The sequence below is a fragment of the Myiozetetes cayanensis genome, unplaced genomic scaffold, assembly GCF_022539395.1.
Source record: "Myiozetetes cayanensis isolate MyiCay16 unplaced genomic scaffold, myiCay2020 scf2-11, whole genome shotgun sequence".
NCBI classification, from domain to species: domain Eukaryota; kingdom Metazoa; phylum Chordata; class Aves; order Passeriformes; family Tyrannidae; genus Myiozetetes; species Myiozetetes cayanensis.
In genome coordinates this window covers 113,056,347-113,073,991 of record NW_026087411.1, presented here as the reverse complement: position 1 = coordinate 113,073,991, position 17,645 = coordinate 113,056,347, and the positions used below count along the sequence as shown (strand labels likewise).

Below are 17,645 nucleotides of genomic sequence, written 5' to 3'. Positions count from 1 at the left end.
GTTTTGTTTTGTTTTCGTATTCCTCCCAACCATTTCTTAGTTGATTGTTTTCCAGGGATCTCAGATATTCTGTGATTGCTCAAATATTCTGGATGTTGAACCCCCTGAGGGTATCAATAACACAATTTTGCTGCAAGTCCTGATTGATAACGTGAATCCCCTGTGCATCCAGATGGCTGCCCAAAGCACCCTACACAGTGGAAAAGATGATGATGATGGTGCATTTCAATCTGAGTCTGGAATTCTTTCCAGATTCTCGACAAGAACTTGAAAAAAATTCAGAACAAAGGCTCTGGGGTAGCTTGTTGCTGTATTTTTGTCTTGAGGACACAGCTTTGACCATTTTAGGTTTTCAGGCCCTAAGTAAAGGCACAGACAGTACCAAAGTGTTCAGCAAAGCTGGATTCACTCAGTTATTGTGGGATTTGAGATCCTGTTTACTGCTGGATTTGTGTCCATAATCACAGTGGGGCCAAAGGGACTGGAGTATTTCCCTGTAGAGAATAAAAGTTAATCTTCTGGGAGTCTGGTGCTACTGGGTTATATAAAAAAGAAAAACCATTGTAATAAGATAAACAACCCCTGTGGGTAGATTGGATATGCTGGATGTTCTCCTGGGCTGCCAGGATATCCTGATGTGATTGTTCAGACAGGGAGATCATGGAGTCATGGAATGGTTTGGGTTGGCAGGGACCTTAAAACTCATCTTATTCCACCCCCTGCCGTGGGCAGGGATGCCTTCCACTAGCCCAGGTGGCTCCAGTCTGGCCTTGGACACTTGCAGGGATCCAGGGACAGCCACAGCTTCTCTGGGCAACCTGTGCCAGGGCCTCACCACCCTCACAGCTGGGAATTCCTACCCAATCTTCCATCTCTCCCTGCCCTTTGGCAGTGGGAAGCCATTCCCTGTGTCCTGTCCCTCCATTCCTTGTCCCAAGTCCCTCTCCAGCTCTCCTGGAGCCCCTTTAGGCTCTGGAAGGGTCTCTCAGGTCTCCCTGGATCCTTCTCTTCTCCAGGTGAACCCCCCCAGCTCTCCCAGCCTGGCTCCAGAGCAGAGGGGCTCCAGCCCTGGGAGCATCTCCGTGGCCTCCTCTGGACTGGCTCCAGCAGCTCCTCCACAGGGATCTGCTGGATCCCATCACATCTTCCTTGTCACCAACTTGCCCCTGGTTTCTTTATGGGCACATGGTGGTGCCCACCGAGGTCTCATCCTGATCTTCCCTGGTGAATCCAAGGTTCCCACTTCAACTTGAGGAATTCTCAGAAATCAATGGGCCCCACAATTTTGGAGCAGAAACTTCCCTTTGGCTCAGTGCTCAGAAATACCAGTCCTTGGCCCGACTTCAGTCAATCAGCTGAACCAACTGCTCTCCACGACTTTTTTTTTAAGAGAAAAATGCCAATCACAGTTGGCAGCTTGGCAGAAATGTTGGAAATGAGCATTATTCCATAGGTATGGAACTTGCTGAGCTTCAATTTATTCCTTCCAACAGGAGGGAGAAAAAAAACCCCAAAACCGTTTCAGTTCAAAGCAGCTGAGCATTCCCTTCTCCAGATTTTACAGAGGGAACTAAATCAATCGTATTCCAAAGCTGGGCCAAGTCCTACAGTGGCCAAGGGAAGCGGGATATTGGCAGCTGTGGCTCCAGCTCCAGGGGAAATGCTGGATGCTCCAAGGTAGCCGGTGGGATGTACTTTTGGCTGTCCTTTCCTGCCTCAATGTATAGGAGCAGCTCCTGTTGGCTGGGCCCTGGAGCACTGGAGCAGCTGGCACAGCCGTTGCTTCCAGGGTTTTGGAGCACAGCCTGGCATCAGAGCCAGGCTCCTCTGTCTGAGCTTTGGATAGATCCTGCCCTGCTCCTTCCTGAGCTGGGCCTAGGGAAGAGGTTTCCAGGGCACGCTGCTCTTTGTTCTCTCAGCACCAGCACTTCAGATTTTTCTGAGGGTTTATTTAAACCCAACATTCCCCTCCCTCCCACAACATCAGTGGAATATTTTGTAAAATCCTGATAACAGAAGGAGGAGGAGCGGGATCCATATCCCTCGCAGTTCATCATCCGCTGCCGACCTGGCATTGGAACAGCTCCTTAATCTGCTGCATGGAAAAGTGCCTGGGAGTGTGGGAGTGGGGATTGCAGGCAGCAGGCCAGGGAAGGCTCGGCATGCCAAGGAAATAATGCATTCATTCCTCAAAAATGTGACAAAAAAAAAAGAGGCTTCTGGATGGTCTGCCGGACTGCTGGGAGGGCAGGGAATGGGAAGGCTCGGAAATAAAGCTTGGCAGGAGGGAAAGGTCGGTGGATACTCAGGAGTCAGGTGTGTCTGCACCTGATGCCAGAGGGGAAGGAAATGCCAACAAAAGGAAAGGACAAAAGGCGTTGGAAAAAAAAAAAAAAAATCTTCCACAAATTAAAATACCGTCTATGTGGATATATCAGAGAAAAAAGGAAAATTGGCCTGGATGTGAAACAATCCACCTGCTGTGAGTTCCTTTAAATAAATGGAATAAATGGGAAGCTGAGAGTCCCTGAAGCTCAGCCTTTTCCAGCAGCTCCGGAGCTCTGGAGTTAATGGACGCTAATTAGGACAGAGTGGGTGCAGCTTGTGAGGGTTGAGTTTGGATCAGGAATCCCCTTCTGATGCAAATTTACTGCTCAGCTCGTTTGCATAATGGAATCATAAATAGGAATTTGCATCAGGGAATCTGCGTGGAGACTGGGAATGATTCAAAGATGAGATGGGAACGGGCGTTGGAGAAGGGATCAGAACAAAGGTGAGGAAAAGGTACCTTTGAGGATCCTGAAATTTCCTGTAGGAGGGGGGAAAAACGTCTTGAATGTTGAATAATTTTCAAATAAACTTTCCAATCTGCTTGTTGTCCCCGTGTGATGGCTGATGGGAGCAGTACACAAAATAAAGGCTCTAACCGTATTACAAGCTGTGAACATTATTATGAGGATAACTAACTTTGGAATTAGCAATTTTTCTTGGGATCCATCTACTTTGTGCTGCAGCAGAGAGTCCTACAGAGCTAGTGAGGTTAGTCACCTTTTAAAGGTGTGGAAGGGAAATGGGCAACTTTGAGGCACAGATCGATGTATTTTGGGAGATTTGATTCAACTTCAGATTCAGAGACTTTCTGGGGTTTGTGATGTCAGCATGGGGGGGATGTGGACTGGTTTCTCCATCCTTAAAAAGTGCAAATGGGGTGCTCTGGTGAGACCCTGCAGCTCTGGGGTCCAACAGCACAAGGATGTGGAGCTGCTGGAGAGAGTCCAGAGGAGGCCACGGAGATGCTCCCAGGGCTGGAGCCCCTCTGCTCTGGAGCCAGGCTGGGAGAGCTTGGGGGGTTCACCTGGAGAAGAGAAGGATCCAGGGAGAGCTGAGAGCCCCTTCCAGAGCCTGAAAGGGGCTCCAGGAGAGCTGGAAAGGGACTGGGGACAAGGAATGGAGGGACAGGACAAGGGGGAATGGCTTCACAGTGTCAGAAGGCAGGGAGAGATGGGAGATTGAGAGGAATTGTTGTCTGTGAGGGTGGTGAGGCCCTGGCACAGGTTGCCCAGAGAAGCTGTGGCTGTCCCTGGATCCCTGGCAGTGCCCAAGGCCAGGTTGGATGGGGCTTGGAGCCACCTGGGCTAGTGGAAGGCGTCCCTGCCCGTGGCAGGGGGTTGGAATGAGATGATCCTAAGGTCCCTTCCAACCCAAACCATTCTGTGACCCCGTATCACAGTTACATTTCTGATGTCCAGGAGCATTTTCCCTGCCTTCAGGATGCCTTTCAGGAATGACTTGTGTCTCTCCCAATTCCTGTGTCATCTGTGTGAGCCTGGTGTGTTCAGATGTCTTGGATGTCCTGAGGCATCTCAGATGACCCCAAACATCTCCATTTAGTCAAATTAATTAATCCCTGAATGTCTGAGCCCCTGTGCAGTCAGTGCAGACCTGGTCCATGTGTTTAACACAATCCATAAAGCTGTTCCTCTCTGGAATCACCTGGGGGGCAATTCTGCTCAGTTTGTCACTGAATATCTCACCATTTATTATCTCCAGGAATGGGATGTTTATGTCTTATCAGAGTAGCACTTGGCTTTCATTGTTTTAGAAGAATACTTAATTTTATGGTGACTGTTTCTTAGAAATATAAAAATACTCTGGGTTGCCTGTGGAAACACATGGCTGACAAAAAGAGATGTTTAGAGGATCTATCTGTGTATGGATCCGTAAAGTGAATAGTCTTGAGGAAAAGGATGTGGATTCTAGAAAGGAAAAGGGGTACTATCATTTATCCCCCAATTCTAGGATTAATATTATTTATAGGGATGAACCTTTAAAGATTCCTGTTTGAGCCTGCTTGGTTTTGAAGTTCAAATAGGAAAAAAAAAAAAAAACCAATCTTTAAATACCTTTTGAAATTGCAATTAAGAGTCAGTCAAAACCCATCACTAAAAGAATAGGTTTTGTTTTGCAAATTAGCAATTAAAAAGTGACAAATATCTTCAATGCTCAAACACTCTTCTGCAATTCCCGTTATGTTCAAACAATACTTTCTTTTTTTTTTTTTTTCTGGGAACGTGAGGATGTTCCCCAGTATTTCCTTTCTTCCTTTTCTCTCAGGAATGCCTCTGGAAGCTCTCTATCCCCCTCCAAAGCTCCACTCACTTCACCAGGACTGGGGATTATGCAAATTCCTTCATGAATAGTTTAAAATCACATTCATGTTTTCCAGTTTCAAATTATAACAGGAGTGGCTTATTTGGCTTTTATGTTTCTTTCTCTACTGTTTTTTTGCCCTTTTTCCCCCCCTCCTCTTGAGTTTTATTTAATTATTTAAATTTATTAGTTAAATTAATTATTATTTCTTCGGTTTTCATCCCAGAGTAGTAATACTTAGGGAAAGCCAACTTTTCTTTTTGTTCTACAAGTCTTGAACTGCAATTATTTCCCTGTTTTAGCAGTTGTTGTCCATGTTTTCCGTGGCTTAAGGCAGGCAGTGCTCTGGAAAACAGGCACTCCATGAGCTCACGTGTCTTAACTCTGGAATATTATGTGGGCTTTTATTGTTAATATTTCTCTCCTCATGACAATTTCTCTGGCACCACTTTAGCAGAATAACAAACATCGGCCTCTGATTGTATTAATCCCGTGGAAAAGCAATTTAGTGCTGTATTGTTGTAAATTATGTCTCTTTAGGAGCAGGTTGTTTTATTGTGACAGAGATTTCAATTTTATCTGTTGCCGTGGATGGGAGGATTTATTGTTGCTGTGAGGTGGCAGAGAAATGAGGAGGAGGCTTCAGCAAGGGAATAAAATGTCTCTGTCTCTCAGGGGAAGGGCAGCAGGATGAGCTCAGACAGGAACTGGGAGAGGGAAAAGGGAAAGAACTTCTGAGGAGGATCTGGAGGTCACTGGAGGTCAAATCAACAGGGAATCACAGAGTTGGAAAAGCCCTCCGAGATCATCCAGTCCAACCATCCCCCAGCACTGCCAAGGCCACCACTGACGCACGTCCCCAGGTGCCACATCCACTTTGTGGCTTTTAAATCCCTCCAGGTGTGGGAACTCCACCAATACCCTGGGAAGGTCTTTCCAGTGACTGACACTCCTTTTGGTGAAGAATTTTCTCTTAAAATCCACTCTGGAAGAGTGTTGTAATCCATATTTCTCATACCTACATGTAAAACCACACATGAACACAAGTTCCCTGTAAAAATATCCCATGGATCCTGCCAAAATCCCTGCTGCAGTACAGTGAGTGCTGGGGAACATGTAGGTGTTATGACCCGCCCCAGAAGGGGAGAGTAATCCAGGTTCTTATTAATAAATCCCTTGGGTTGGGTTAGAGTGAAACAACACTGAATAATCAGTATTTGTAAACATATATGTGTAGGGTTTATTTTTAGAACAGTTATATTTCAAAGGCAAACAGGTAAATTGCTGATTTGGGTGTTGTAATCTATAGCAACGTTAAAGCATCTCTAGCAATATAACAATATTAAAACATGGCAAGATAGCACTATTAAAGCATAAAAATACTACTTAAAAGAATGTGTAAGGGAGAGAAAGAAAGGATAAGGAGATATATATATATATATAAGGTGATTGATATATATAGTCACTATCCACTTGATCCAGCGGTGAAAGTTGGTAGTTGCAGCTTCCAAGTTTTGGTTGAAGTGACGCTCTTGACCTGTTGAGGATGAGGGAAGCCCTCCCTCTCTAAACCTCAAAGGTTTCCTGAGTTATTCTACGCTTCCAGCTCAGGTGGGAATGCCTGGTGCCTCCCCTGGGTGGGGAGTTTCACCATGGATCACGTCACGGGACGTGTCACAAGCGGTCGATGCTCCCAGGACGGGTTTTCACAGCAGAGCCATCATGTAAGGGAGGACACTGGTATGATAAGAAGGATTATCCCACCTGGCAGGATTAGCCTCTTCCCTCATCTGGAAATGCAGTTTGGAGCTTCAGGTGTGCATCTGAACTCGGGATGGCTGGGCAGTGGCACCCACTTTTCTGATCTGAAGGTGCTTTCCCAGTTGGCGTATTCAGGGAGGGATGGGCCCTGCTGGGTGAGCAGCTGCTTCTTTGCAGTTTTCTGCAGTGGACAAAAGTCTTTTGGTGATCTTACAGTGTTTAAGCCATTAACTATTGCAGTCTCTGATAGTGGGGAACGCTCATTCCCAGCACTTTAACAGGGACATGAAAATTGTTGACTTTTTTTACGCTGATCAAACCTGTGGGAACAAAGTTCCGAAGCAAAACTGGGAGGGAATTTCAAGAGAGGTCCTACAAATTGCCACCAGCCTGATTGAGCTGAGGAACCCAAGCCTAACAGCCCCAGTTATCTCTGTAATTAGGGGAGAATAACTAATTTGATCATCAATTTACATCTTCTGTGGGCTGAATTGTCCTCAGGAGGTTCCTCCCTCTCTCCATGGCCTCCAGGAGCAGGTTGAGCTCCTAATTTATGCAGTTTGCTTGAACACCTGAATTAGGAGAAATCCCAGCGGTGACTTCTGTAATTTTTGGTCCATTACAACTTTAATTTAAGTTAATCTCTGAAGATTCAAAGGAATAACAGGCCTTTGTGAGCCATCGAGGTTGAGAAAGGTTCTGGTTGTACTTTGAAGGATCGTTTCTGTAATTTTTTAACTTGTCAAATCTTCAGTGTTACCAGTAGAAAACCCAGCATGGATCATTGATTTCTAAGTGTATTTAATATTTAGCTTATTTTTAACTGCCTTTTATTTCAAATGTTTTGGAAAGGGAATAATAACAGGCAGAAAAAATACACAATCAGGGAACATCTTAACAGCACCGGAGTGGGCATGACACTCTAAATGAATAATCTAATAATTAGTCTCTTAAACATTTATTTAACTAAGCCATCAGACAATTGGAAATGTTGGTTGTGTTTGTTCCTTGATTCCTTTAACCAGCAGAGTTTTGCTAATTCACAGCTTTGTCAGTCTGATGTCCTTTGATAATTGGCCATGTGGGCGAATGACCACCAGAATCTTATGTGAACATCAAGTATCTCCGTGAATAAATTGCTAAACTGAAGCATTTTTCCTCTTGTATAACTCATAATATAATCCATTATTGCTGCCACCTCTGCCTGAAAGCAGAAAATTAAATAACTGTTTGCCATTAATACAAATTATTGTGTTTTGACAGCTTCCTAATCAACTCAAGCAAAAATGGTGCTGCACAAATAGAACAACTGCCTTTTAAGTAACTTTTATTTTTGGTGTGTGCCTGAGAATTCTCCTTGTTTGGGCCTTTGAACCATTGCAGGGTTTGTCCTTGGTAATATGTTGATATTCAGAAGCATAAATCAGCTTTATTTGTGTCATGCTCTGCTGCAGAATGGATTTTTCCATGTAGTTACCCTATAAATAATCTTGGAAAACACTTGACCAGCAGGTGCTGCCATTAGATGTTGCCTCCACTGTGGACTGTAATTAATATGCAAATGAGTGATTAATTGGCAGATTTTGATGTAACAATGTGTGCTTTGTGCCCTTTCCAGGTATGGGCTGTTTCTGGGGAGCTGAGAGGAAGTTCTGGAGGCAGAAGGGAGTTTACTCCACTCAAGTGGGTTACGCAGGAGGTCACACCCCAAACCCCACCTACAAGGAGGTCTGCTCAGGTAACTCTTCCTCTCTGGTTTTTGGGGATTGGGAGTGGAATCCCCAAAAGATTATGAAGAGTTAAATGAGTGGCTGCAGTGACTAAAAAAAATGTGGTGTTTGGCCCACCCTGGTGTTGGCTTTGCACCCTAAACTGTCCCGAAATGTCTGCCCATCCCATTGTTACTTCCTAATAATTAGCGAGTTAAGGTGTGAACAAAAGAAAAGGTTCTTCAGGAATTCTGTTTTGAATGATGAAAGTGTGTTCCTTAGAAAAAAATGTGAGTTTTGCTTTTACTTTTGTCTGTATCTGAGTGCGAGCAAAAATCAGGAATTTCTCATTTGCTTTATTATTAATAATTTGTTAGCTTTTCATACAGTTTAATGCACGACATCCTGTCATTTGCAGCCCAAACCCTTGCATTTGCTTTTCATTCTAATAACCCAACACGGTTTCTTTCTGTGGGCTGAACCACAGAACCACTGGCAGCCAACTGATGTTACTGTGGAAGTAAATCCTTGCTTTCCTGGACTTGCAGATGGGGAACAGCCTGGAAGTTTTGGTTTATTTTCTTGTTAACAGTTTTGTGCCAAATGCTGATGTTGGTGCTTGTTCTCAGTGCCAAAAAGGCAGGAGGAACGTGGTGGAAATAGGGAAAAATGGGAAAAGGGATGTTTAAGGTGGAGTGGAATGGAATGGAATGGAATGGAATGGAATGGAATGGAATGGAATAGAAATAGAAAGGAATAGAAAGAAAAGAGAGGGAAGGGAAGGGAAGGGAAGGGAAGGTTTGGGAAGGGAAGGGAATTGGAATGGAATGGAATGGAATGGAATGGAATGGAATGGAATGGAATGGAATGGAATGGAAAGAGAGGGAGGGACAGGATTGGAAATTGAATGGAATGGAATGGAAAATTCTTTTTCCATTTTGTGGTGACAGCCATACAGAGGACAATCTGAAAAGGCTTTCTGGAGTGGGTGCAGGATTTTGAGCTATTTTCAGGGCTTTTGCCTAATCCATAAATACACCAATTTTTGGCCAGCATTAGACAGCCCAGGATGTTCATTCAGCACGAAACATCTTTTCATATTTTGCTTACAGATGTTCAGAACAATTCTGTTTATCTGTATATTCATAAGCCTTTAGAAATCTGCATAGCTCAAGTGGCACTGAAATCAGAAGGGAAAAACTCTGCTGTTGTTATTCAGAAAGTGGTGATGTACAATTACCATATAAAATGTGCTGCTAACGATGATTTTCTTAAAAACAGGGCAGTTTACAGGCTTGTGGTTCAACATCTAAGCAGGTCATTTTGCTTTGCTTTGAGTTGTTTTCTTTGTTTATCCTCAGTGACTGTAATTTAAGGGAAAAAATATGAATATGTCTGTTTATTATATGATATTAGTTAGAAGGCTTAGTGAACATAACAGCAGATTAAACCAATTTATAACCCAGACAACTCTCAGTACCTTTCTGAAGCTTTTTCTCTCATACACAAATCACAAATCTTAATAATTAACAATTCAATATAAAAAGTATTCCACGTGGAGTTGGTTTTCTGCTTTGAGTTACATAAAATAGTTGATTGTGAGGTTGTTTCATATTTCCTAAGCAGCAAACCCACGTTTTTCTGAGGGACAGTGTTGCCTCTTGCATATCAATTAGTCTTTTGACTGATTCTTCTATGTGAGATTTCCCGGTCCTGGCTTTCAAAGGTCATCCAGAAGACTTGGAAATAGCTGATGGAAAGGAGTGGAGAAAGGCAAAATTAATTTCTTGCTCTGTTACCTCCTCTGCCTTTGGTGATTTACCAAGTTAATTCCATCTCTGCTTCATCTTTAGACTGGAAGGAGAAGGGCGGGACAAGCAGATGAGCCCAGACCAGGCTGATGGTGGTTGGCACGTGGTGGTTTGAGAATGGAAAGGCTTGTGGAGGGTTTGGCTTTGTGATGTGGATAAATATGCTTATTTTGCATATTTATGCATTAAAAAATATGGTCATTAAAGGTGACCCCTGAAAATCTGACTGGCATTTTTCACAGGTTATGAATAGAAATATAGAACAAGTGAATATGGGAAAATAGTTCTTGCCTTCTGAGATTTCCCCTTCCCTACAAAACACAGCTGAATGTCCTATGACAAACCATCAGCATGTCCATAGAATCATGGAATCATGGAATGGTTTGGGTGGGAAAGGAACATAGGATCATCTTGTTCTACCCCCTGACATGGGGACACCTTCCACTGTCCAGGGTTGATCCAAACCCTGTCCAACCTGGCCTTGGACACTTCCAGGGATCCAGAGGCAGCCACAGCTTCTCTGGCCAACCTGTGCCAGGGCCTCACCACCCTCACAGCCAAGAATTCCTTCCCAATATCCCATCTGTCCCTGCCCTCTGGCAGTGGGAAGCCATTCCCTGTGTCCTGTCCCTCCATCCCTTGTCCCCAGTCCCTCTCCAGCTCTCCTGGAGCCCCTTTAGGCTCTGGAAGGGTCTCTCAGGTCTCCCTGGATCCTTCTCTTCTCCAGGTGAACCCTCCCAGCTCTCCCAGCCTGGCCCCAGAGCAGAGGGGCTCCAGCCCTGGGATCAACTCAGTGACTGTCCTTATGTTGAGACAGGGCCTCACCTTGCTTGGAAAACCCTTCCTTTGGACATCACAACACTGTTCCAACGTGGCTCTGCCTCTCCAACGTGTGTAAATGTATAATCAAACTACAAACATTCCCTTCACTTTCTGCAGGCTTATAAAAGGGATCTGAAGGTTTTCATGAGCAGGAACTAAGACCACAAGATTAAAGTTTCCAAGCAGTAATGAGAATGGCTCAGAACAGTTTCTTTTGTTATTAAATCTCTGTCAAGAGAATGGATTCCTGTTGTGCCTTTGTCTGTTCTTTTTTTTTTTTTTATTTTTTTTTTCATATGAGAGCAGGATATGGGAATTTTAATGACTGTGAAGAATATCAGTGTTCCCCATGCCCTTGATCTGTGCCTTGGTATGATTGGCCAATTGCTTCACCTCTCCCCCTTTTTTTTTTTTTTCCCAGTTCACCTGTGAGGAGGGAAGGAAAGGTCAGGCAAAGTCCCAAATACTGTGGAGATCAAAGTTAATGTCATGTACTGTGGGTATTAGTGTTTTGTGGGGGCTCTTTGTAGCAAGTGGAAGAACAAGAATTTAGTAGAAAACGTGTAATTTTTATTAACTAGACCGGTTAGAATAAGCTTTTTCTCTTTAATAGTGAGATTGTTGTCTTGGGATCTTCCCAGAAGTGCAGACAAAACCTGGATGTAACCCCATAAACTATAATTTGTCCTTGATGCCACTTGCCAGGTCATGAAATAAAACGAATGTACCAATTTCACTTCAAAAAAAAAATCATTTGGAAAGGTGAGAACAGCTGCTGCTGCCACGTTAAAACCTTGGCAACCAGAACTCCCAGAGATGCATTAAATTCCAGTTCCTGCAGCTCTACCTCCAAAATTGCCCACACTGACATTACTGACATGTTCTTTTTCGACAGAAGAGCTTCTTATTGACCAAGAAAACTTCATTACACCTTAAAATCCAGGATACAGAAATGGAGCCTGGTTCAGAATTTAAAAAGAAAGGGCAGAATAAATATTTTTTGCCCGAAAACCAAAAAGCTCTTCGTCCACGAGGGAAGGCAGCAACTCTGCTTAGGGAGCTCTGCTGCATCTTTAATCAAGGTTGAGCTCCCTTTTCCATTTCAGAAGTTGACTTCTCAGGGTTAATATCTTGTCTGGTTCAGGCTCCAAGAAACCAAAGTGATATTTATTATTTAGATGCCTGATTGTGCCTCGTGGCAAATTTCAAATCCACTGCTGTCCTCTGTTCCTGTCATCTATTTGTCTCAGCCTTGCCCATAATCACAGGCTCAGGTTGTAGCAGCCAGTATAAATACTAAATATATTATTTATTATTAACAACTTTATTTGAATTGTATCCCACCGAGATGTGTTGTTTCCATCTCTCTCTCATCTCCTGGTTTTATTAAAGATATATATAAGATGAAAATGTGATAGCCCCAGAGGTTGAAAGAGCCATTTACAGAAAAAGTCAAAGACAAATCTTCTGACCTGGAGCCTCCAGGAAGTTCCCAAAGGACTTTTATTTTCAAGAGAGAGCCCGTGCAGGATCAGGCTGGGATGTTCCCACGTCACTGGGCCTGAAAACAGAAGATGCTTCTTTTTTTAAGCATCAGAACCTGGTGTATTTGTGAAAATGATGTTATTAAAAAGCTCACTGTTGCTATTGTGGCCAGTGGGGGTTTCTTACTTTTTGTTTTTTAACGTGGAGACACTTGTGAAATAAAAATAAGCTACACAGCCAGTTTCCTCAGTCTGCCAAACTGTGCTTCCAGAATTAGGGATTGCTGCAGATGGGAACTCCACTGGGGTCACCTGTGGCTGTTCCTGTCCACGAGAACCATTCTGCTGTGTAATGTTTGAAGTATCTTGTGCAAACTGATACAAGAAGTCAAAAAAGGGGAAAACAAGAAGAAAAAGAATGTCATGGGGATAGAGAGCAAACTGAGGAGGGATTTTGGATAAGGGCCTGGAGGGACAGGACAAGGGGAAATGGCTTCCAACTGGAACAGGGCAGGGTTAGATGGGAGATTGGGAAGGAATTGTTGTCTGTGAGGGTGGTGAGGCCCTGGCACAGGTTGCCCAGAGAAGCTGTGGCTGCCTCTGGATCCCTGGAAGTGTCCAAGGCCAGGTTGGACAGGGCTTGGAGCAACTTGGGCTAGTGGAAGGGGTTGGAACAAGATGAGCTTTAAGGCCCCTTCCCACCCAAACCATTCCATGATTCCATTCTGTCTTCCTACCCTCCCAGCTTCCAGGTATTAATGATTTAGTCTTTAATAATCACTGATGACCTTTTCCCTATTAATTTGTTTATCCGTTTCTTTAATACGATTTTATTTCTGGCATTCACAAATAGGAGGGGAAATTGTGCTTTCATTAACTCCAGCACTGAACCTGTGCAGGAAGTTTCCAAGAGAACTTGTTAAATGGTGTTTGACTAAAGGTTATTTGGTGGCAGCTCGACATGTCTGGGAATGAAGGTATTTATTCTGTGGAGTGAGCAAAAATTTGCTTTACTGACACTCTTTGTGTCTTCCATGGTGATGTGTTGCATTTCTACACCACCAGGAGAGCTCAGAGCAACAGGTGAGCTGGAAAGGGGAGAAAAACCAAGGTAATGGGGAAAAAAACCGAAGAGAAGATCCACGATAGGAAGTCTGAAAACATCAATTTCTGTTCTTTTGTTTTGTCCTGAATTGTTTTTGCTTTGAAACATTTCTGTACAACATCTTTGGAGGCTTTCACTTTGGCACGAAGAGAGGGACTTGATTTCATGGTTGCACATTGTATGGCATCAGCAGTAGGATGGTTTGGGTTGGAAGGGACCTTAAGATCACCTAATTCCAACAGTACTAAGAGCAAACCTGATTTCCACATCAATGGCATCATTTCAGCCTTTGATGTGGACAGAGTGACCAGTCCAAGGTGTCTGACCTTAGACCTGTCAGAAGCAGGAGAAGCTTTGGATAAAGCCCACTTGGAGCTCTTCAAAAATTGGCTTTGGCTTCCCAAGCAGCTGCTTTTGTTATCAACACTCGTGGCATCCCCCATGAAGAGCAGCCAAGGCTGCACACAGGTCAGATCTATGGCAGGGCATGGCACAAGGGCACAGATTTGGGAACAGGGATGTGGTCAGTCCTATCCATGGACTGCTTTGGGAGGCCCTGCTGTGGCTGCAGCCAGGCCTGTGGCCTGTCCTGGAGAATTCCCAGGCACAGATACTCAGATCCAGTGTGGATGCACAAACCCTGTGTGGAGGATAGAAAGTTGGTTGCAAGGGGAGTTCTGATGGGAAGTTGGGTGTGATGAGAAGTACCCGAAGGGAGCACACACAGGAGAGATGGAGAGGGAATTTTTACAAGGGTATGGAGTGACAGGACAAATGGGAATGGTTTCAAACTGATGGAGAGTAGGTTTAGATGGGATATTGGGAAGAAATTATTCCCTGTGAGGGTGCTGAGGCCCTGGCAGAGGTTGCTCAGAGAAGTTGTGGCTGCCCCATCCCTGGAAGTGTCCGGGACCAGACTGGACAGGGCTTGGGCTGGTGGAATCCCATAGCAGGGGATTGGAAGGAGATGATCTTTAAGGTCCTTTCCAACCCAAACCATTCTGGGATTCCATGATTCTCTGTAGTCAGAGACTCAGCTTAGACTTGTATTTACTAGAAAATGAAAGGCTCAGTGGACTCTTTGGGCTGCCCTAGCTCTGCTTTCAATCTTTTTGAGGTGTGTTGTCTATACTGACATCCATAACCAGCCCTTTTAAACCCATGGATCCTTGGAATGCTCTGGCTGGGAAGAAGAAGGAAGGACCAGCTTTATCTCCTTGACTGTGCCCAGAGTTCGTGTCTGGAGACATTTCTGTCCCTATTGCTGAGCACAGAAATCCATCGTGGCAGAGTGTTCATACACCCCCAATGCTGCCACACAGATCAAATCTGCCTGGAAAACCCAAACCCAACCCTGACATGTGGATAACCTCATTTTTTTTTTGTCTGCTAGTTCCCCTCTTGGTTTAATCCAGTGTTTATTCAGTCAAGTGATTCAATTAGAAACTATTTTTATTTTCTTTCCGAGGAGTGAAAAATGTTAATTGTAGCTGAAATGCCTTTGAGTGATTCTCTTCTAATGTCACATTTCCATAAGCTCTATAAGGTTTGCTTTCTGCAAAAATAGTACAGCAGCAGAACAAAAATACTAAAGAAAGGGGTTTTAATGTTTTCAGTGCTGGACTTGGAGTGGGTTGTGACCTTGGTGGGTAAAGCAGAGGAAAAAAAAAAGGAAAAAAAAAAAGAAGGTCCTTTCCTCCCAAAGTGAATCACTAAGAGAAAAGACACCAGATTGCTGCAGACAGCTGGGAGAAATCAAACCTCAAGAGAATTTTAATGAATATGCTAAGCCATCATCTCTGTGTGTGTGTACAGACATGGCACTGCCTGGTTTGGAGTAGACAGTGAGTGAAAGGAAAGCAGTTTGAACTGAACTTGGGTTCCCAGGCTGTTATTGGGATTTACTGGAGCATTTACACCATGGATGGTGATGGTCCCTCTCCTCAGGAATCTTGTCAACCACGGAAAGGGGAGCTGCAGACCTGTTACTGGTACTAGAGCACTTTGTGGCTTCCATTCCTTGAATCATTTAGTTTGGAAAAGGTCTCTAATAATCTTTGAGTCCAACCATTCCCCCAGCACTGCCAAGGCCACCTCTGACCCCTGTCCCCAAGTGCCACATCCACATGGCTTTTAAATCCCTCCAGTGATGGGGACTCCACCAATGCCCTGGGCAGCTGTGCCAGTTCTTGACAACCCTTTCCATGAAGAATTTGTTCCTAATATTCAACATAAACCTTCCCTGACACAACTTCAGGACATTTTGTCTCATCCAGTGACTTGTGATCTGGGAGTAGAGTCTGACACCCACCTCACTGCACCCTCCTCTCAGGTACTTGTGAAGGTAAGAAGGTCTCCCCTGAGCCTCCTTTTCTCCAGGCATTGTAGCACCTCTGGAGAGGTGGGGAAAAGAGCTCTTCTGTCCCCAAAAGCCCATGGTCAGCTTGCTGAGCATGTGGTGTCACAGTAGAGGTCTGGCTTTGGCTGCTGTTGGGTAGGAACGTTTCTATCTGAGGAAGTCAAAGGATCAAGTCTGACCTTACTGGAGGATACTGAACCCATCTGTGTTAAAGGGGTGGTCATTTGTGTTCCAATGAAAAACTTTCCAGGGACAACTACATGGGGATGGAATAAATCTTTCAGCATTAAGTGGGACAATTCTGGGAGCAGGGAGTGGTTCTGTCCATTAGAGAAGTTATAGAATCATAGAACCATGGAAGGGTTTGGGTTGGAAGGGACCTTAAAAACCATCCAGTTGCATCCCCTGCCATGAGCAGGGACACCTTCCACTAGCCCAGGTTGCTCCAAGCCCTGTCCAACCTGGCCTTGGACACTTCCAGGGATTCAGAGGCAGCCACAGCTTCTCTGGGCAACCTGTGCCAGGGCCTCACCACTCTCACAGGGAAGGATTTATTCCCTCTGGCATTGGGAAGCCATTCCCCCTTATTCTGTCCCTTCATCCCTTGTCCCAAGTCCTTCTCCAGCTCTCCTGGAGCCCCTTTAGGCACTGGAAGAGGCTCTCAGGTCTCCCTGGATCCTTCTCTTCTCCAGGTGAACCCCCCCAGCTCTCCCAGCCTGGCTCCAGAGCAGAGGGGCTCCAGCCCTGGGAGCATCTCCGTGGCCTCCTCTGGACTGGCTCCAGCAGCTCCACGTCCTTGTGCTGTTGTTCCCCAGGGCTGGAGGCAGCTCTGCAGGTGGGGTCTCACCTGAGGGAGCAGATTATGGAACTCTCTAGAGAGTTGTTTGGGGAGAAAGGCTCCGTGGCCATGTCATAACACTTCTGCCTGCCCTGCTGTGCCTCCTTTGGGGTTCAATCCTTCTTCAGGCAGTGGAAATGGAGATCCTTTCATGTCCTTACAGCCATCAATGCATCAAGTTGCTGCAGGGAGCTGGAACAATTGTTTTCTCTTGCTTCTCTGGTCCTGTTCAGCTTCAGAGCAGCTTAACAGGAGAACCAAGAACTGAGGCTAAAACATGCACCAGAGCTGGCAGCCTTGACTAAGATGCATCTCTTTAACTATAAAGGTTAGAAGAGATTCCAGCATGAGGTAAAAGTTTCCGTCACTGCAAAGCTTGAAATTATTGTTTGGTTGCCTTTCTAAAATCCCTTCAGTTTAGCTCTGAGTTACCTGCCTCCTTGAGACAAAAGAACACTTTCTCCCTCAAAAGGAGGCTCTGGAGTAAAGGAGGCTCTCCAGCCTGTTTTGTTAGTCATGGAATCACAGGATAGTTTGGGTTGGAAGGGACCTTAAAGTTCATCTCGTTCCAACTCCCTGCCGTGGGCAGGGACACCTTCCACTAGGAGGTGATCCATGATTTAGGATTAAGGAGGTCGTGATTTATCCTGGCCGTAACTTTCCTTAATTCATCCTGGAAAGGTGACAGGTACCACGGGCTGAACTGAAAGTTTGGATTATCATCAACTGGCATGACTACACACTCTTTACTTCTTTTTTTTTTTCCCTCTTCCCCCCCCCCCTTTTTTTTTTCTGTTATAATTATAGTGGTTGAGATTTTTTTTGGAAAGGATGCAGGGTTTAATCATGTCATTCTGTGTGCCGAGTGCTGTGAAAGTTCTTTGTTCCAAGTCAAATGGAACACTATTATTATACTCTTATCATCTACTAAGAAGTAATAGATGGGAGTCAGATTGATCCTGGGCATAATTCTGCTGATGTCAATGGTGTTGCATCAGGAAGAGATTTGTCACAGCCTGTTAATACAATGATAAGATAAAAAAGTGGCTACTGAGGAGCAAACAAGTTTTGGAAAAAGAAATTCCATTTTCACTGATCCTACCCTG

General features: G+C 44.6%; 1 protein-coding gene across 6 annotated transcripts in view; it reads left to right on the top strand.

The window, feature by feature from the left end:
• The window catches only part of MSRA (methionine sulfoxide reductase A), a 246,367-nt gene that overhangs the window by 101,679 nt on the left and 127,043 nt on the right, over positions 1–17,645 (top strand). For all 6 annotated transcript variants that reach the window (XM_050314806.1, XM_050314804.1, XM_050314808.1 and 3 more), the window contains one exon: positions 8,030–8,149. In XM_050314806.1, coding sequence (XP_050170763.1) covers positions 8,030–8,149 — 120 coding nt within the window. The remainder of the gene's footprint in view (positions 1–8,029; positions 8,150–17,645) is intronic.